At 43.2% G+C, this 20,448-nt stretch overlaps 1 protein-coding gene and 1 long non-coding RNA gene across 4 annotated transcripts in view; one reads left to right on the top strand and one right to left on the bottom strand.

Annotated features, from left to right (window-relative positions):
- Positions 1-20,448, bottom strand: part of hdac4 (histone deacetylase 4) — a 126,479-nt gene that overhangs the window by 32,276 nt on the left and 73,755 nt on the right. For all 3 annotated transcript variants that reach the window (XM_086265811.1, XM_086265812.1, XM_086265813.1), the window contains 10 exons: positions 16,575-16,751; positions 16,348-16,493; positions 15,387-15,537; positions 13,369-13,489; positions 11,463-11,581; positions 6,005-6,133; positions 5,787-5,893; positions 3,194-3,313; positions 2,679-2,889; positions 1,436-1,653 (listed from right to left, as the gene is read on the bottom strand). In XM_086265811.1, the coding sequence (XP_086121937.1) occupies positions 1,436-1,653; positions 2,679-2,889; positions 3,194-3,313; positions 5,787-5,893; positions 6,005-6,133; positions 11,463-11,581; positions 13,369-13,489; positions 15,387-15,537; positions 16,348-16,493; positions 16,575-16,751 (1,499 nt within the window). The remainder of the gene's footprint in view (positions 1-1,435; positions 1,654-2,678; positions 2,890-3,193; positions 3,314-5,786; positions 5,894-6,004; positions 6,134-11,462; positions 11,582-13,368; positions 13,490-15,386; positions 15,538-16,347; positions 16,494-16,574; positions 16,752-20,448) is intronic.
- LOC147312043 (uncharacterized) lies at positions 1,202-3,891 on the top strand. Its single transcript, XR_015125300.1, has 4 exons — positions 1,202-1,311; positions 1,493-1,635; positions 3,196-3,311; positions 3,614-3,891. It is a non-coding gene; the product is annotated as an uncharacterized LOC147312043 (long non-coding RNA).

The following is a 20,448-nucleotide window of genomic DNA, read 5'->3' as shown; positions in this document are numbered from 1 at the left end:
TTTTTTTTGTAAGTTTGCTCACTTACAAATAAACAAACTGTCTTGTATTTTGTGGCAGTTTCGGTTTAATGGAGAGAGACAGAATAAAAGTCACTCAGTGATCCTCTGCAACCCAGCCAGAATTCTAGATCCCACAGACTAGGGGTTAGGGATACAGCCAGTCAATTAAAGATACGCCAGAGCTCATCTTGTTATGTATATAAAGTACACCTGTTTATTCCAACCTCTCCACCATCATGTCAAGACCAAAAAGTTGTCCAAAATTGTCGAATGGACAACAAAAGCATCAGTAAGAAGCTTGGTGAGGAGGTGAAACTGAAGAAAACTAAAATGACCAACAGTCACCCTCAGTCTGGAGCTCCATGCAAGAGCTTGCAAGAGGATGATCATGAGAAAAGGTGGTGAATAAGCCCAAAACTATTAAGACAGTTGGGCCCACAGTCACCAAGAACACCACCACTGGTAATCTTTCAGCAGCTACAAGGTCCCCCTGCTCAAGAAGGCACACACACAGGCTGGTCTTAGGTTTCCCCGTGAACATCTCAGTGACTCAGAAAAGGCCTGGGTGTCGGACGAAACCATGTTTACTGGGAGGAAAATGCTGAGTATGACCCACAGAACACCAACCCCACTGACAAGCAAAGAAACCTAAAGGATTTAAAGTTTCTGTGAAGAGGAGAGGACCAAAATCTCTCCTGAGGGGTGTGCAAACCTGGTGAGCAACTATAAGAAACATCTGTTTCTCTCCATTAAAATAAAACTACCATTAAAATTAGAGACTGTTAATTTCTTTGCACGAGAGCAAATGCACAAATTCAGCAGGGAGTCAAATAACTTTCCCCTATTGTGCAAGGATATAAATATATTTTTTTGGGGGGCTGCTATGCCTTGAGTAGATGAATGCACGTCCATGATAAGCTGACAAAGCCTCAGATTTTCGATCACATTGATTACTTTTACAAATATTTACCTGATTATTTGAACCTTTGGGCACATTTAATGCAGCCATGTGACACAGTATATGAAATTATGAATTTCAGCCACATAAATTATGACTGTATCATAGAGCAACTTCACACATAAGCTTGCACATACGCACACTCTTCAACAATGAAGCAGTGAGTCATATTTCCTGTGTGACCATATATGGAAGATGCTTCCTCTAGTGCACAGTTGCCAGGGTGACAGTGAGAAGCAGGGACACATGAACACAGAAAGAAAAGAAAAAAACTAGCTAAAAGAATTGCTAATTGCAGGCTGAATCATCCAGCGCTTGGAGAAAAGAAAATAGGACTCACAAACATTAACCAAGTCAGTGTCATGTAGATAGACAAACACTCACACACACAGTATATGGACAGACATACAGCTGCCTGCAATACCGCAGCTGTTCAGAGTTACTTTTGATACTGCGCACAGACATGTGTTGAAATACCTTGTTGATGATGTGCTGCTGCTGCTGCTGTTGGAACAGTTGTTTGTGCTTCTCCAGGAACTGCTGGTGCTGCTGCTGGACCACCAGGTGCTGCAGGGCCTGTGTCTGTCCGCACTGCTGCTGGGGCAGAGGCGCCGACTGCGTTCTCCCCAGGGGACGGTGGCTGCGCATGAGCTTGGAGACGGAGGACGATGGCAGCGGTAGGCCACCCAGCCCAACTACAGAAAACACAGAGCGGTTGCAGGAAATGATCTCAAGCATTTTTTTCCAAAAGCTGTGTCTTATTTCTGTAGCTCCACTCATCATTCACACATATTTTAGGTGATAATTTTAGGTGATTTTATTTCATCTACTTAAAAGAAACTGGAGGCTTTACAACTGGAACCACAGGGGCCCCTCTCATATGACGGATGGAAACCGTTACTCAGGAATACCGGCTGCACATTTTAGCTGCAATGCAGTGCAGGTCCTGCTTTTTTCTAGCTGAAGTGATATTTTAAAATAAGATGATGTCAGACAAGTTTGCCACATTTGTCTCCACTTATAAATTTCAGTAGCTTGGTTCAAGCAGCCCCTGCAATATAAACAGTAAAATAGATCATGCATTAAATGTACTGTAAGTGACAGAGTTTCACTCCTCAGGCTGAATCACATCTGAGCAATCAAAAGGCCAAAAAAGGATTGATTTTGGCAAAATGTATCCTTTGACAGCTATTTAGGTCTTTATTAGTGTTTTTAAGTCATCTCCATTCATAAACAATGAACAGCAGAAGGAAGAGGAAGTCTTGGCCCTCATATATGCCAGGAAGCTTTCCAAAAAAGATCAGCCTTCATCTTTAGAGGCCAGATTCAGCAGACAATAGCCAATGAGATCACAGATTGCAGCAGTACAGAATGAACTGTGAGGTCATTTTCCGAATCCACGACAAATAATCTCAAACAAAAATCGTATTTATTTTATTCCTTAAAAATCGTTGACGTTTTTTCCTCCAGTGATGCTCTCAAAACTATAAGCTGCCCAAATCATTAGAACCTTGAATTGTGTGTATGTAATCTTTCCAGTAATTATTTTGGCACACTTTGAAACATAATACTGTTATCGCTAAAGCTTAGAGAAGAAACAGCAAAATATTTGGGCTGTAGATTCTTTCGGTGGACCACACAGTATCAATAATTCAGACCTCACCCACGGTTTGAAAGAGAGAAAAATAAAAATCCTGCAAATGTTGCAGTGAAAACTGACCCACTGGACTGTGGCTTGGATCCAGCAGTACCATGTGTTGGAGGAGGGGGTTGTGACCCACCGTGCCCCCTCCTGGGCCCTCCCTGTCCAGTGCTGAAGATGCCAAGTAGGAGGGCAGGTGGGAGGGCAGGAAAGGAGGGGTCAGTGGAATGCCCTGCTGCAATGCAGGCAATGCCAGATGACTCTCGCCATCTTGGTGTCCCGATACCACCTACAAAGACACACAGGCAGGGAGAGGGAGAAAGAGATGTTAAGGTGGGGAAAGAAGGAAAGAATGAAGGCAATGACAAGACTGACGAGTTCAAATCCAGTTACAGGCTCTGTAATATCCTTTGTATTTCTAAGGAAACTAACCAATGAACCTTCTCCACAGTGATGAGAGTAATTACAGTACAACTAATGAACGATTCGCTATAACTAATGTCATATTTCCCTCGGGATGAATAAAGTATTCTGATTCTGATTCTGATATCTAAAAGTTTGATTCTGTGGTATTTTCTTTTAAATGGACTCACAGTGCTAGCAGGTCCTGTGGCTGGCAGGCCCAGGGTGATGTTGGGCAGAGACGGAGAGGTGTAGAGAGAGAGGTGGCTAACTGACCCTTCCCGTGTTGCCAGCCTCTGGAGCAGCGAGGTCTGCAGACACATCCACATTGACATAAATACAGTGTAGATCCAAGAAAACAGTGCTGTGTACAGTGCAAGACTTTTCCATCTCTCTCACACATACAAATGCACACGCAGCCACGGGCACACAGTCATGGATATTAGATTCATTTAAATCTATTTACCATAATATGTAACCACAGCTATGGCATGAATAATCCAAATATAACATTAACCTAAAATCAAAACTTCCCCCGAAAATTAAAATTGACTTGCTTTATGAAGACTTAAATGATGACACTGATTAAACAGATGCGGGTCTCTCTGCAGGTGAAGAATGAAGCCAAAGCTTAACAGCCAAAAACTGCAGTTCCTCAAACTGCCACTTGAGGCTGGCATCAAATGCACGTGAGTCCACAGAGAATAACAGAATAGCAGAAATAAACATGTTTACATCCTGGCACCAACTCTTTTGGTCTTCCTACTTACTTTCCCCATTATGTCAACTGTATGGAGCTTTTTATACCTCACCTAACACCACAGGGTCAGGCTGTGGTCCAGGCTCTTTTACACAGAGTTCGGTCATGAAAGGGTTACAGACCCAAAGAGACAGAAGCAACAGGGTTAACTTCAGAGTGTACCTAACCTAGCTGGCTGAAGGCCACTGATGAATACCTGATGATTTTGGAGCTGAAGAGCCCATGCAAGACTTTTGAAAGTACCCCTCGTGTCTCTTTGGATGTAAAACATGTTTTTTATCCACTCGTGCGGCTCGTTATAAAATGTGAGATCACTTAAAAATTGCAGAATGTTTAAAAAAAATGTCGATGGGATTCCAGGAATCACATTCGGAGACTCCAACTGTCTCAAGATGTGCAGAGTTCACCATTTTTGCACCTGAGAAAGTTTGTGATGCGGGTTATTTGTCCTTGAATTTTCTGTGTAGCCTGTATGACTCACACATTATGACTGTATTATCTAGGACTGATTCCTGGAGTACTATAAATAACACAGTTTTGTGTGATTATGTGTGAATTTAGTTCTCAGTCTCATTGCTGTTATTTATTGAAACAGCAGTGAGACCCTTTTCTAAGAAAGCTGGTTGTCTCTCTGGGCCTTGAACACTTTTGTCCTCTGACGCAGACTCTATCGCCCAGTTAAATGTTCTTAGAGTCATGTGGAAATAAAAGGTGTGGCTGTTTGAAGCGACAGGTTTCTCTGAAGAGTGAAAATCTAGTATCATGTTCTTTTGTTACTTATCACTAATAAGCAGCTATCTGTGCATCTGTATAGTTTACTATTACAAACTGCTAACCACTTTTGGTAGCAGAGGTTGATGTCATGGTTAGAGATGGGTATCGTTTAGGTTTTATCTGATACCAGTACCAAACTGGTACTTTTAAAATGGTGCCGGTGCTTAAATGGTGCTTAAAGAATGGAAAACACACACTTTGTCCAAAAACCTCTCATGTTTAGCTGTTTTTTTGTAAAAAGATAACAATGTTAGCCTTTTCTGCAGCTATGGGGCATATATGGTATCACTCTTGGCTGGAAGCAGTGCTTAAACAATGGAAAAAACACAAACTTTGTCCAAAAACCTCTCATGTTTAACTGTTTTCCACTTTTTCTTTGGTCATTTTAGCCTTTTTGGCCAGGGTGGAGGGAGTACCTGCCATCAAACAAGAAGACAGCTGCATGTACCCACGACGGTGTTTGCTAGTTCACCTTACATGCATTAATGTAATAACGTGGTTAGCCTACTCAACGTGAATTATACACGGACAACATTAAGCTACTCGCCCAGAGAAGAACGGCTGCTGCTGCATCACCATCCATCATCATTTCTTCTACATTGGCAGGGCTAGGGGCCAGGACTCTCCTCTTCCGGTTTTTGGGGGATGTTGCTAACTCCGCGTCCGATAACAGGCACCATGCCCGCAGTAGATGTGCACGGTGTGAGGTCTCGCAGCAAGCTATCAAATACGGTGCATTTCTCACCTTTTAACAAAACGCTATGCGTCGCCAGGTGTTTTATCAGATTCTTGGTGTTACCTCCTTTGACAGTATCACAGTATCAGCTTAAAGCACTTGTTGCAGGCTGCTGAGTTTGCATCTTTTGCTGTGAAGTACAGCAAAACCGCTTTGCCTTGGGCATTTTTAATCTGTAGCTCTGCTCTAAAAGAACGGACGCACCTGGGCCCGCCTACTATCCTTGGAAACGTAAAATGATTGGCTAGAATCTGAAGTGTATCACATCTCAGGAAAAAAGCACCGAAATGTGCGCTGTTTTTCGGTCTGGTTACTACCGTTTATGTCAGAACCGGGATACCGATACCCATCCCTAGTCATGGTGGCCAAGTCCATCTTTCATATACAGTGTATGGATTAAATATACTCACAGGCTGACGCCTCTATTAAAATAAATTAACACTGCAAATCCTGGTGTCCTGCTTCACAAACACACATGTGCATATGCTATAATTAGAGATGCCATGATGTTTACCTCTCCTGGACTGCTGCAGATTGTGATCCCATTCTCTGTGGGGATGTTACTGGAGCCATTGTTAGGGGAACTGGGACCTGAGCCTGGTGCACTGTTACATGCAGACTCTAGAGTACATACAATGAAGAAAAAATGAATCAACTTTCTGCACTGAAATGCATCAAACTGGGTGACTATTTGTGATAGCACCTTAAAACAACAGTGACAGGAGTCCTTACCAGCGACGTCTAGGGGACGCTTCTTAACAGTAGCAAGGGGTCCATCTTTCCTACGGAGCAGAGGGCTGCTGCGACGCTCCGTCACCTTCTGTTTTAGCCGAGAACGAAGCTTTAGGTTGGGCTCAGAGGCTGAAAAGACACAAATGTCCATACATTTCAATCCAGTTTAAACGATTTAGTGTCACTACAACTGTCACCTCAAAGAATTTCATATTGCAATGTAAAGACGCTAAAATGTTACATCCTAAAGTAAATCAGACTTTCTTTGACTTAAACTCATGTCTGTTTGTAATGTCTATAACTGAAATAGCTGAGCTGCGACAGGGCTAGAGGCCTTTAATTTCCAAGTAAAACACCATTTCTAAAAATAAAATGTGTTACAGCTCAAGCTCGCCCCATAAATGACTTACAGTTTACACAGTTTCTCTAACCTGGCAGTCTGGCCCTCAGATTTGTGGGTCACACGAGTGGGAGCTCGTTTGTTGGCGTGTAGCGGTGCTAATGAGCTTGTCCCTATAGACCACACTGTATGCACTGGCTGACATATTTGGGAGCTGAGGTTTGCCATCATCATGTGACAGCGGGAAGCGGTGCAACACCAGGGGAAGCAGCCAAATGGTATTTTCCTTGACCCCACGCTTAATGATGCTGCCTTCACGCTCTGCTAATGAACACTGCTTGTTTCCAGACACTTCCAATTTAATACAAACACGAAAAATGAAAAGAAAACTGACAGTGTTTTCAATTAGGTTACTACGCAAATGCTGTGTGTGGTGTGGGAAGGCGCTACATGAGGTGCAGAGGCTTGTCAGAGGCAGGCGTACGGTATATCCGGGATTCCTGTCATGTCACGATCAGCGCCTGACATTTTCTGCGCAGTGCTGCTTTGGTGTCTCTGTTGTAGGCAGTTTACCAAACAAAGGCAGATTTATTCTCTACTCCACTGGCTTCCTTCCGTTCCCTTAGGTAAAGCAGGACGGTTGACCACCAGTTGACCCTATGCTCGTCCCCTGACCTAGTATCAAACAGACCATGCCTCATTCATTAGCCTCAGAGAAGGAGGCGGGGCTTTTTGGTACAGCCAAGTGGAAGCGATTGATTCTTTGTGTAATGTGGAGATTTATTCTGCAGCAGAAGAATTATTCTGGGTCATTACAAACCCTCTGGCCCCTAGAATGCTAATCAAAGTAGGATAATGCACCAAGTTTTAATGTACTTCAAAGAGGTGCTAGCTTTCATTATACCACCTGGTCAGCGGGGATGAGATAAACTATCATGAATCTATAATGTCTAAGTACTTTTTCAAATGCACTCTCAATTTTAAGGGGAACAGTGCTGCAGAACTTATGAAAGTCAATTATTTAAAAAAGACCTTCTTAGTGGAGGGCACTCTTCCAAAGTCTTTGTTAAGAGGGACGGGGAGACTGAGGATAAAATGCTATGCATTAGTTTAACAGGAGGAGACCCTGTGAGAAAAGGAGCGCAGTGCATTAAAGTTATATTTTAGACTATGACATGCTGAACTGTAACAGTCTGACCATTCTTTCAGTGCTGACACGATAATGATAACTGACAAAAAACCCCGATAATAACTGCACGTCAGATTTTCTCTGCTTTAATAATCTCTGATTTAATCAACAAAACAGAACAAAAGTTGGCCTTTGTGTAGTTCTCAGCCATTAAAAAAGGCAATCAGTGTTATCTTTGTATGAATGCCAGCATTCACTGATGAAGTTTGTAGCTGTCATAAAAGAAAGCATTCAACATAACTGGTTTACCTGACTGACTCTGTCTGGTTTAAACACGATTCAATTATTCGTTTAAATACTGGCAAGAGTAAGATAACCGTGTGCTGAGAACCTATGAGAAACTGAGCTGATCCACCTCCATCAAAGGTCTACCTGTGGACTGAGTCACATGCCCCTGCTTGTTTACTGATACATTAGTAATAACTAAGAAAAAGCTAAATAGTCATCAGATGCTAGCCGATGTTTCTGAGCCACTCTGTTGCTCTCAAACTGGAGCGTTTACCTCCCTGCAAGCTTGCTCAAACACGATTGGTCAGTAGGATTTGAACTATAATCAGACTAAAAATAGACCAAAAAGTTTCTGCAATCAAAAATCCCTCTGGTCTGTAGATTGTGTACATGAGCAGCCAGGCGATGGAAACTGAGAAGAAAGAACCACAAAGGTAGTTACAGCAGACACAAGAGATACGCATTCAAGGTTGTTTTTTGTGTGTGAGAGTTATTACGATATGGAGTGCTAAAGGGAGCGGCTAGAGTGCGACCGCTACCGAAGGACAAGCTGGAGATTAGAAGGACGTTAAAGAGACGAGGAAGGAGGGTGAAGCAGGGTGTATGTCTTTGCTGGGCACCATTCACAATGGGAGTGTTCACCTCAGGACACAGTGACTTTGAAGGGTGTTAATGCCGACTGGGCAGAAGCACACCAGTGTGCAGACGTGCGAACACACTCGCTGCAGAGGGCCCAGACTGTTCTTTTTTCTGCTGATGATAGCGTTTTATTGCAGCCTTTTGTGCCTCCTTCACCTCCATCCATGCCCTTCTTTCTTTGGCTTAGTCTAAGAGCCCATTTCTCTGGAATTATTTCCTCTCCTGCTCCTTATTGTTGACTCTTCATGGACACACTGCTTGTTACAGTACTGCCTCGATTTTGTTTTTCTTTTTTTCAGATTTAGATAATCTCCCACCAGAGCAGGACATTAGGCAGCATAACTGTGTGGCCTTGTAGGTGTGATAATAGATGGGACCAGAAGGACTTTTATAACCTATATAACACATACTTTAAAAACCAACAGTCCGAGCATGATAAATGTGATATGGCATAACATATTTGAATTTAAGGCACATTTTATATCTTTTATCACCCCCTCAAAACATCCAGATGAAATTCTAGAAACGTCCTACCTGGATGCTTGACCATGCATCAAGACTCCCTGACGTCACGTGGCTATATGAATCGTGCTGATGGTTTCCTGTTCACGGAACAGGACAAAAACTGATCCCTTACACTTCAAGTTATCCATTATATCTCAGATTAAACATCTGCATATGTGGTATTTAATATTTTAATAGGGAGGTGACGGGGAAACCGGTTCTCAGATCTAAAACATATTGATCAGATGCTCATTTGTTTTGACAGAGGAGTCCCGGGCTAAAGGAGTCAAGCCGGGGGAAGCCGTGCTGCTGTGCCAAGGAAAGGGAGGGAGGGAGGTTTATGGAAATCAATAGAGCAGTTTGCTGAAACTCATCAACTGAGCTTCCGAGAAACATCATATGTGGATCTACATTAGATAAATGGATTAGATGGACACAGACACAAAGACATATAGACAAGCCTTTGTCTCATTTGCATGTGTTCTACAAAAAATAAAAATAAAATAAAGTCAGTCAACTTTGATTAAGCAGTTCACTAAAGCCATTTTATGGCATGAAAAGACAGCATTGTGATTAAAAACCATAATTCAAGAAAAGATTTCTTGCGGGCACATTAAATAAATATGAACATAAGACACCAAAGAGCTCGCCAACAGTTTCCCTTTGATTATAAACACTGAGGTTTTCTCAGGGGAGACACAACTGTTAAAACCAGCGACAGCCGAGCCGTATATGAGAAGCGAGAATGAAAGAATGGAGTCATTTTTACAATTCAGCTATTTTACCGCCATTTGTAACATACCAGAGCGACCCATAAGAGCATAGCGCAACCAATTCACATTCCAGCAACATCACGAACAGTCAGTCTTTTGCTTGATTTACCTTTTGTTTAGTTTAATATGTAGAAGTGCTAAGTGTTCATCCTGGGGTTAGATAGGAGCAATAAAGAACGCAGTTAAACTCGAAGCTAGGACGTGACCTTCCTGACTACAGTCACCAGAGACATGCAGCTCATAAAGGAGTGTCAAAATGTAAAGCCGAGCAGGATAAAAGAAGGAAAAAGGAAAGTTCTGAATTGCACGCGGATATCCTGCATGCTTCGACATTAGTGCAAAGTGTGTTATGGGAATGTCAGTGTGTGATCTCGTATGAAAGAGACAGGGAGAAATGGGGTCAGCATGACAAGTCTGCCTCTGTCGTGAAGGCCTTGCAGACTTCCTGCCATAGCGTTCAAAGTGGCCTTCTGTGTTCTGAGAGTCATTACCACAAAGCCCTCCATACTTGGACAATGAGCCCCTTTTGGAATATACTGTGTGCCTGAACTTGCTAGTCAAAAAATAATTTTTAATGCACATTCAGTGAACATAATAGGGCAAAAACGTCATGTGTGACAGCTCCAGCGTCAGCAGAGTGCACGACTGCGGCGACTGCTTTCACTCACTTCCTCCGAACACAGTTCACATATTCACTTCAGCCAGTCCTGCTCACTTCTGACACAACAGTTCCTCAGTAGCCGTATCTGTATGTCTATACGCAATCGAGTTTTCCATCTCTTTCTCTGGTTATATCGCGCAAGCAGAAATACCTTAAAATCCAAAACACTTATCTTAAAGAGGTCTTTGCACGCGCGCTCTGATATATAATTAACTCCTCATTAAGCTTTGTGTCAGTGCTCAGTGGGAAGAATTTTTAAGTTGTGGATATTTCTCAGGGGAAAATTCCTGAATTACATAAAGTGTCCCTGAAAGTTGAAACTCGCAGTGTGAGTTTGTGTGCCAGGAAAAATCATTCCTGCCTCCAATGCGCAGCAGGTGGGCAAGAGTGCAGAGTACACAGAGTTTGGCCTCCAGCTGTGAAAGCAGCCAGTGATACGGCCAAAGCAGCTGCTGACGCTAAGTGAATAATCACAGCTTGGCTGTGCTTAATATGGACAGATGGACAGAATCTGATGCAACCAAAAGGCAGTAAGTTTGTTTTACATTTCCTTCAGCGCTGTTTTGTTGACCGGAGCGATCCATGGTGTCTGTGAAGACGTGTGACCGAATGACTGGGTTAAAATCTTAAAGAATGCAAACAGCCTACAGAGTTTTTCTAAGGAGAAGCTGACCGTAAACAAAAATGTTTCCACTCACATTTACTGTAAGACCTTGAAACCAAGACAAATGTTTTTTCAGAACCATTTCAGGTCTCTTATCTTTGAGTTTGTGCTGGTTGCTTGACAACCTGCCCATTGTTGTCATTTCTACTTTGGCTTTTCATAAAAAAACCAAACCCAAAACAGCAAAATCTAGTGTGTGTCTAGACAGACTCCGCCTCCAGTCCTCACGCAATGCTAAGCTAACGGACTACTAAGCAAACAGAGGGCTCTATTATCTTCAATCTTCCGTGTTATCTTTTTAAACAACAATTTTAAGAGCTCCCGTAATTTTTCATGTGGTTGATAACCGGTAAGACAAAACTTTCACGTTGCTAAATGAGGAAGAAGGAAGATCAGTGCAGCACTGTGGAAGTGTGGAGAATGTCAACAATCAACACAACTTCAGCAAAGCCTTCTGTACCGGTTTTGCGGAGAGGGAAGTCATCTTTGGAGTCGTATGTGCCCAGCATGGGATGGTTGTACGCTGACAGTGCCGTTTGTGGAGGTGAGCTCTGGTCCAAAGAGCTATGCTGAGTTTTTCTGCAAAAAAACAAAAAAAACAACACAAAATAGACGATTAAAAACACTAAACAGTATCAGTATAACGTGCTACATGAATGCGGAAACTCTGCTCCGCCGGCTTTGTACACACGACACATTCCCAGCTCAATCTATTACTATACGTGACTTTTGATACTTGCATACCCACACACAAGCTTGTGTCTTCTCTCCAAAGTCAGCTAGACACGTCAGAGCGTGGACAATGACGTGGGTGGAAGGAAGAAAGAGGTAAAGCTAGAGGGACAAAGCCTGAAAGCTGAAAACCTTTTTTTTTCCATTTTAGGAAAGTAAACGGGCTGAAAATGCACAGAGGCAGAGGTGAAACAGAGAGGGAATACACGCATGAGAGAAGTGAGGAGAATGCCAACAGGTCAAACAAACGGAGAGAACCCTAAAGAAAGGGGAAACCGTGATAAGCGTGATTTATAGCGACTGGCAGCACAGTCCTCCTGATTATTCCATCATCTCCTGCCTTGGCAGAAATGTTTGACTGCTTAAAGCCTCTTCAAATATTTAAAGCACAGGAGAGGTGCCATTGTCTTTTCTCTCTGCCCACTTCAAACATGCGCACACACCTCAAAGAGAGCTAGCTGTCAATCACTGACAACAAACACTGACAGGAAAAAAAGCCTCATCGCTTCAACGTTTTCTCTGCAGCTCGACTCAGAGAGGCTAATGCTGATGTTGGAAATTTGATGTGAACACAAAAGCACATCAATGACAGACGCCTACACAACAGGAGTTCATAACACCACGGGGTTCGCCATGTTTGCAAAGCCAGGATGATGAGAGACTTTCATGTTGCTCATCACTGGTTTTTATGTTTGATATTTTTCCTAGTGTCGATTCTTTTTTTGCTTAGATTTAAAAAAAAAAAAAAAAGCAGCAACCAAACTCTCGTAAATGCATGAGAAATATGACATGCTGATGTTTCATAGCTCTGAATATTAAGGTTATTGAAATACTGATGTGAAAATGTTTTAAAAGAAGTCAACATAAAGCATTTAAAACAAAGTCTTTTCACTTCAATCAATCTACAAAGTCTATATTAAACCACCTGATGTATGAAAGACCAGTCTGATGGTGGCAGCGAGAGCTGTTAATGACATGTTAATCCAAAACGTCGCATCCTGATTTCTATCAGAAGTAGAAAAGTGGACCGCGGTATAACAGAGCCATCAGTGTAGGGCTCAGGGGTTTGTCATTTAATTCCTGACCCGTGTGAAGAAATTGCTCTAAAATTCTTTCATCTTTAAAATGTTTGACTTTAGAAGGAAGAAGGAGGAGGAGGACATCAAAACTCCACACAGATGGACGGTGGTAACCCCGGCACCACGTTCACAATGGTACAGTCACAATAAGGAACACAGTGGTTGGAGATTCATTGCAACCTCCGTGTGCAATGAACTTGAAATAGTTGGTTTGAAGGTGGGGGAAGTCTGTGACTGCTCGCGGGCAGCCACCATCTTCAAACTGACTTTGTGCCAAGACAGCAACAAAACAGCAATAAGATTAATTTAGTCTGCTATCAGTTTTCCACCAAATTGGGTCAAGTTGGCAATTAATGCAATGCATTTGTGGTAAAATGTTTATTCACTGAGATGAACTGGCAAAAACAAACAAACAAAAAAAAAAAAAAACATGCAACACTCAGAAATTCACTTTCACTACTTACACTCCGAGTGCAGCCAAACAGATATTCAGGAATTCCTCCACAAATTGTGACGCGGTTGTTGCAGAACGTGTGCAAAAACAATGACACTCACCCATACCAGTAGCGTGGGTCACTGGGCAGACAGTGGTTTAGGTTTCGCTGAGCCAAGGCTTTCTTTTTGTTCAGGACAAACTCCTGAAGTCGCATCTTTACCTCTGTACTGGCGACTGCACCTGCACAGCAACACAGAGACGGGCAGAACAGTAAGCAAGCGAACATTTTTCAGCACAGCCACGTCCTTCCCAACCAAAACACAAAGAACCTTTTGCCCTACGAGAGCTGCTGCCATATTCTCCAGTCTGTGACACTAGGAAGATTATAACTACATCCATCCATACTTTGACAGATAATGGTAATCTGAGTTCTACAATCAGAGTGCACAATCTTGCATTAGAGTGTCACTGAAATCCCACTGAGACCACTGCAGCGCTACGTAACCTGCCTCGAAGACGTGCATCACGAGTTTCACTCCGCTCCTGGTCTCTCCTCAATTACCAACCTCCTCTCACAGCAACAAACAAATTATCAAGGGAGGGAGACAGAGGCAGGTGAGAGGGAAGGAGAGATGAAGAGCGAGGGAAGCCGGGCTTAAAAAACTGGTTTCAGAAAGTAGAGAATAGAGTAGAGGTGTGTTTTCATTAGAATGTGACAGTAGGAGTGATAACAGGTGACGTGTCGAGCCTCAGAGCAGAAGTGGTAAATTCACTGTGTGAAAATGACAACAGCTAATACATGTTCCCTAAATCATGGTGCAGCTGGAAGTGCTGACATCCCAAAATGTCTGCTTTGCCACTGAAGCAAATTGGCTTTTATGAGACTGCCTCAGATGCAATTTAGTGCAGTACTTAACAAAGCTTCCTCTGTTTGCAACCCAATGCTTTTTCCATAGACGTCAAACTGTAGGCTCACTCTGCTCAGCGCAGAATGATTGAGAAAAAGGGCATTACTGGAAAAAAATAATGGCTCTGAAAAGTGGGGGTCCATACACTGTGTGTGTGTGTGTGTGTGTGTGTGTGTGTGTGTGTGTATATATATATATTCTAGTATTATATCAGTACAAATACAGGAATACGTGAGCCATTTCCTCCTCGTTAAACTGTGTTTACGGTCGTATCCAAAACCTCGTTTTGTTCATTTACAGACATGAAAATGCGCACAAACACACAGCAGCATGGATGGATGCATATTTCCTATATTACAAGACTGATTCAAGTATAAGTACAAGTGAAGAAGCAATTTAGTAAAGTGTGGCTCAGAAATGTCATCGAAAGGGCAAGTTTATAAACAAAGCGCCATTCAACAAGGAAATTCAAAGTCAATTACGCAGTGAGTCTTTCATACGAGTACTATTTAGCTGTAACAATTAGAAACACAATTAGCTTGATGCTGCTAAAATAATAAGGAATCACATTTTATTTTAAAGGAGAGTTCGAATATTTTGAGTAGAGGAAACAATAGAGATGATCTTGCTCTGTCCCAGTTGTTATTGGTGAGCACAGAGATTAAATAACTGATGCAATGATGTCTAAAGAAATGATACCAGACCAAGAAATATGTTTAAAGGGAATAAAGAGAGAGAGAGAACATTGCCTGGTTCAGCTTTATTGCTGTCATTTTATTTCACAATCAGTCCGCCTGTAGAAAAACTGACGACACGTCTTTCTGCACGACGTCTCGCCCCTCTAACCCCGTCTTGGCTGTCTTATTATGATATTCCCTGCGGTGAATGTGTGAGGTCAGGCTGTTCTGACTGCTGTGCTGTAACTGCAGGTGCTGTGACAGAGGGGCTGCGAGGGCCAAGCTCCTCTGACACCTGCTGTGATAATATGGCACAGTGTTTCTGCACAGGTACAGCAGATGTTGGCAGCGCACAGCAGAGCAAATATGCGCTCGGTCGAACACGAAGACTTTGTTCATAACACCTTTGATCCCACTGCGGAGTAAATCCAAGCACTGAACTGACTATTTTGGCCATACGTTACCTTCTTACAGTAACACTGTGCACATTTTTGATGAAGATCTCTTGGTCGCTTTCTTTAAAAATAATTCTCTGTGGCAGTCGCTACTCACTCTCTTGTCCCCTCTCCTTGTTTTTGAGCTGTTGGAGTTTGTGTTCCCGCTGCTTCTTCTCCAGCTGCTCCTCGTGACGTTGTTGCTCCATCTTTCTGTGGTGCTCCAACAGTTCTTGTTGATGCTTGAGCGCCAGTAACTCCTGTTGGTGCTGAGAGAAGGACGAGGAGAGTAAAGAAGAATCAGTATGAGCTGAAAGGACTTAGCCATGGTGATCTGCAGATAAATAAATAACATCACAGAAAGCAAGAAAGACTGAGTCTGAAAAGCAAAGCTAATATAGAATGGCATTATTTTTAATGGCCACAAGGGGGCGACAGCTGTGGTTCCAGTCCTACAGAAGTCTATGGGGAAACGGTTCTCTGTAAACACTCTCCTGATGAATTTATGGGCTCAGTCACTCATTTTTGTTATTTTATTTTATATTGGATTATCCGGAATATACTTGTTGGCAAGCAACCTGTAACGACCTGTGTGTCACTAGCCAGTAAGGATGAGGGTTTCACGGTCACTCTGCTGTCACATCCAGGTTCAAAGCGGGTGGCATCGAGGTAGCTACGCCCGTTAGAGATGCAGTCAGGCCAAAATGACAGTCGTTGTTACCTTTTGGTTTTGTGGTCATGGCAACACAGTCAGGTTTTTTGGGGCGTTTTCAGCTGGGTGATTTGCTGAAAAACGTACCAGCACTAGATCAGATTACACCAGCATACACACTTAAATTCAATTTGTTTCTGTTTGCCCTTCACCAGGCATATTTCTGCTGAGTACAGCTCTACAGTATCCGAGGAAGATTTCCCGCCTCACCCCCATCCAGCTTTCTCTCACACACACACACACGCACACGCGCACACACACACACACACACACACACACACACACACACACACACACACACACACACACACACACAGAAGGGAGGAGAGGAAATTTTCTCCTCTCCATCTTCATCACAACACCTCACCTTGACATGCTCCTGCATCTGGGCTTCATGTTGTCGTGATAGCTGTTCATGTTGCCTCTGAAACTCTGCGATGAGTAGCTGCCTCTGGAGCTGCTGCTTGTGTTTAAGAGCCACCAGCTCCTGCTGCAGGTGCTGCTCCTGCTGGCCTGTGGGAGGTTTTGGAGACGCGATTACTCAGCGCATCTACATCTACGGGCTGGAATGCCGCAAGATAAGCGGAGACTTACTAATGACTGGTCCGCGGCCTGTCTCAGTAGACGTGGAGGTGGGTGGCGTGGGGTGGGGTGGAGGAACCAAGCCAAAGGAGGGCTGCTGCTGGTGGTGGTGAGCGTGGTCCACTATGCGCAGATCCATGGGAAGGATGGCTGTGGCGGTGGAGGGCAGCGCCGCTGTGCTCACGTCCACTGAAACAGCAGGGAACAGTGAGCAGGAAATTTTATTATATGTTCACATTAAATTTGTAATTATTTAAAGATCATCTTAAGTTCATTTAATAGCAGCCAAAACATCATGTCCTCTTTGATCCAAATGAGACAGACGGACACTTGTTACATCAGATGTCCAAACTCTGTGGCCGTGCCAGCTGCACTCATCATTACACTTCATGGTGCTCGCGGCTGCTTGTAACGTTAGCACTGAGAACTTAAGTCTGTTTTTATAGCTGTACACAGCAGATAAGAGCATTAGGGACACAGCGAAAGCATAAAATGTGTCTGAGATTTTGAAAGCCGGAGATCATCAGAGCATCAGTGTAAGCGGCAGAGGGAGAAAACGTGTTTATGTAAATCCATACAAACATCAGAGCGCGAAAACACCGCCCATCCCACCCCAACATGAATTTCACAGCAAGGATTTGTGCGTGTCTGCGTTTCGGTTTGTTACCGTGTGTGTGTGTGAGCAGAACTGCTTGTGTCACAGCCGTCACGACTTCAGACGTGACACCGTAAAGAAAAAGGTCGCAGGAATCGACTTTTTAAACCTCACGACAAGGTGTTAAAATATTAGCAGGCAGGAATAAACCGTAAAGACCCATCTGTTGTTGCTTCCTTTATGATTTACTCAGTCTGCATCATTTAATCTGCTTTATATGAATAATCCAGCGAGGTCGCACAGGGCCCCATGGTAAATGAAAGGTAATGCCCTGCTTGTCATGCAACAGCTCAGGGTACGAGTGCAATCAGATTAGTTCTCTACAAGCAAACAACACAGCAGCTTACACACAAAAAGTAGCACACCAGGGAAACGAGAAAAAAAATCTAATTCTGTGCCTTGATCTTTGAATAAAACATGCTGTGATCAAACACCATTAGCACACTACTCCATTCAATCCAAATTGCAGATTCAGTTTTTGAAATAAACCTTTTATCTATGCAAGTAAATTCTGACTTATACATCAAAACCTCACGTGCACCATTTGGTCTACTCGGATCAATATCTGCTGTGTGGAGAAGCAGCTTGCACCACGCCAAGCCCTCCACCAGCGATCAATAACCTAAAACCAGCGCGAAGGCTCCCCAGCCTATCGTGGATGTTCTGGCATCCCTGGTGGCCAATGAGGTGGCGATGAAGTTGCAGTTACTTGCAGGAAAGGTCCAATGACATCTTTGGTACTGGGCAGGTTTTCAGTGCGGGGAGAAACTTGACACCACCCAATGGGACAGCATGGGAGAGAAGAAGGGTGTGGCTAGGCCAGACTTGCTGGTGCTTCGCTGGTGCACACGTGTGTGTGTTTGGTTGTATCACTGCTCTTGCAGGGACTTGTTTATAGGCTGGACATTAGAAGTTCTGTTAAATCCTTCAGTTGGAAAAGATGAAAAGGACTAGGCTTAGAATTAATTAGGCAAGGGTGGAGGTTTATTTAAAGACTTAAGAGTTTACCATCCAGCTGCGCCACTCTTGCTGCTCTTAAAAAAAACATAACGCCAGGTGAATTTAGCAGCATTTACTGTGACGGGTGAGTCATCTGTGTCTACATGCAGGAGCCTCATTAGAGGACCACAGTGACTGCCATGTTGAGTAAAGAGTCGGTCCCAATCAACCATGTTATCCAAACAAAGCCAGCCGCACTGAACCATGTTCAAATTCAGCCCCCTTCTCGCCTCTCACGCAGACATTTACACAAACATGTCAGCTGTTTACACACATATTTAATAAGCAATAAACATCAAGGTCAAACAAAACAAAACGTTTTGTTTGACAATCAGTGGTGACAAACATGAATGGAGCTGGACCTCAATTAATGCCACCTCAACTGTAAATGTTTCCACATGAACTTAGGTGAGTGGCACAAATGTCCTGTAAACAGGCCTCTGGCACACGCTCTCAAACACTCAAACACACACACACACACACACACACACACACACACACACACACACACACACACACGATCACTTCACAGCAAAGTACAAATTCAGCTATCCAAACTTTCATGCAACCCTATGGAATCCTTAGATGTTTATTACTAAACAATAAAACAACAAACGCAGCTGTCTCGCATGACCTGAAATGAAATATGGAGCAACTTGTGTTTTCGCAGCACAGATTAGTAAACTAACACATGAAACTTATCAGACACACACGTTTTGCCAACAAGCTGACACTTAGTGCCACGATTCAAACACAGCAGAGCGAGTTTCTCAGCCAAAAACATGCGCCAAAGAACCAAAATAATTTTTACCCAAAAACGGTGCTAAACTTGTGCCACAGCAGTCCCCCTCTCCCCACCTCGGAGCAGCTGGTCCTGAATATACCCTTGTCCCTGTGATGCATATTCCTTTGTGCGGTTTGTGTTGTGCAAACAGTGTTTTAGAAGCACTGGGTTACCTCTGTGCGTCTACATGGGAAGCAATTTTAAAAGCCAAATGCCTTTGTATGTTTTATTATGTTAACACGGCCGGCCACTTACGGAGCTGTGATCAATGGCCAAGTGCAAGGCTAAAGCCAGGCAGCAAAATAAACTAATTACAGCTACTTATCCTCAAACTGAGGGGCTACTAGTGCCGACGGCCAGGAAGAGACAGAGATGGAGAGAAATAGGGAGGCGATGTAATAATCATCGCTTCGACCAGCTACTCCGAGGCTAACCACACTGGGCTGCCACATTAAGACTGCACTGAGAGCTATTGCTGGCTACAGATTGTGTTGTTAGCTACACAAAGAGACACAGGAAGATAAATAAGGATCATGTACCAACACAGTCTATACCCAAACTGCACAGACTCGGAGAAGTCGTTCCAGTGCCCAGAGAGAATGTTTTTGCTCCTATGGTTTCATCCTCTTGGATAAATGCATCTCACATGAGAGAAGATGCACTTAAGACTGTAATGCTGTCGGGATTGTGTATCTTTAGGGGCTGAAACTATTTTCTTTAATTATCCAGACACAATTATGCTTTGGATCATTAAAAAGAGGGCTGTCAAAAGTTTGGAGCTCCAAGGAAACATATTTGCGTCACTAACAGTTCACAGTCAAGCTGACACGGCTCTCAAGGATCGCAGTACTGTTACAGTTGCACCGTGACAAAAACACCAGCAGCTCTCCTAATAACAAACCTCAGAGGCATGTTTATAGTAAACAAAGCCTTGTCAATGGCGGCAGACAAACAGGGCGACATACAGCCCTGGGAGAAGCCACCTGTGAAGTAATTAGCCCAGCTTACACTGATCGCACTCTGTGAATATGGCATTGGCTTACGGGGAGGAGAGGTGCTTTCATAACAGCTGACTCACCCCGACAACAACGGACGTGATAATGCAAAGATTCTCGCTGCAGATTTGGATGAGCAATTCAGAATGAATGCTAACAGATGCTTCCTGAAATAAACGAATAAAAATACTAGCGCTATTATTACGCACTGATTTCTATCTCGAGTATATGTGCACGTGTGGAGACTACTGCTGCGGTTCTTGCAACCTTGTTGCACAAAACACTGCAAATTGTAATAAATAAAAAAAAGTCTTTTTTCGAATAATTCACAAATGAAGTTGGCTCTAAATGTCCTTAAGCCCCAGGACGTCTCTTTAAAACTATAAAAGGCAAACGTAAGATAAACTCTGGACAGGAAATTGTGTTTACTTTGTAGAAATCGTTCAGGATCGA

This window comes from Aulonocara sp. 'chitande type north' Nkhata Bay, linkage group LG16, assembly GCF_057382095.1.
Source record: "Aulonocara sp. 'chitande type north' Nkhata Bay isolate Kocher_YH1m ecotype deep benthic linkage group LG16, A_spYH_male_GT1.1, whole genome shotgun sequence".
NCBI classification, from domain to species: domain Eukaryota; kingdom Metazoa; phylum Chordata; class Actinopteri; order Cichliformes; family Cichlidae; genus Aulonocara; species Aulonocara sp. 'chitande type north' Nkhata Bay.
The sequence above is the reverse complement of the archived record's forward strand: the minus strand, read 5'-3'. Positions and strand labels throughout refer to the sequence as shown.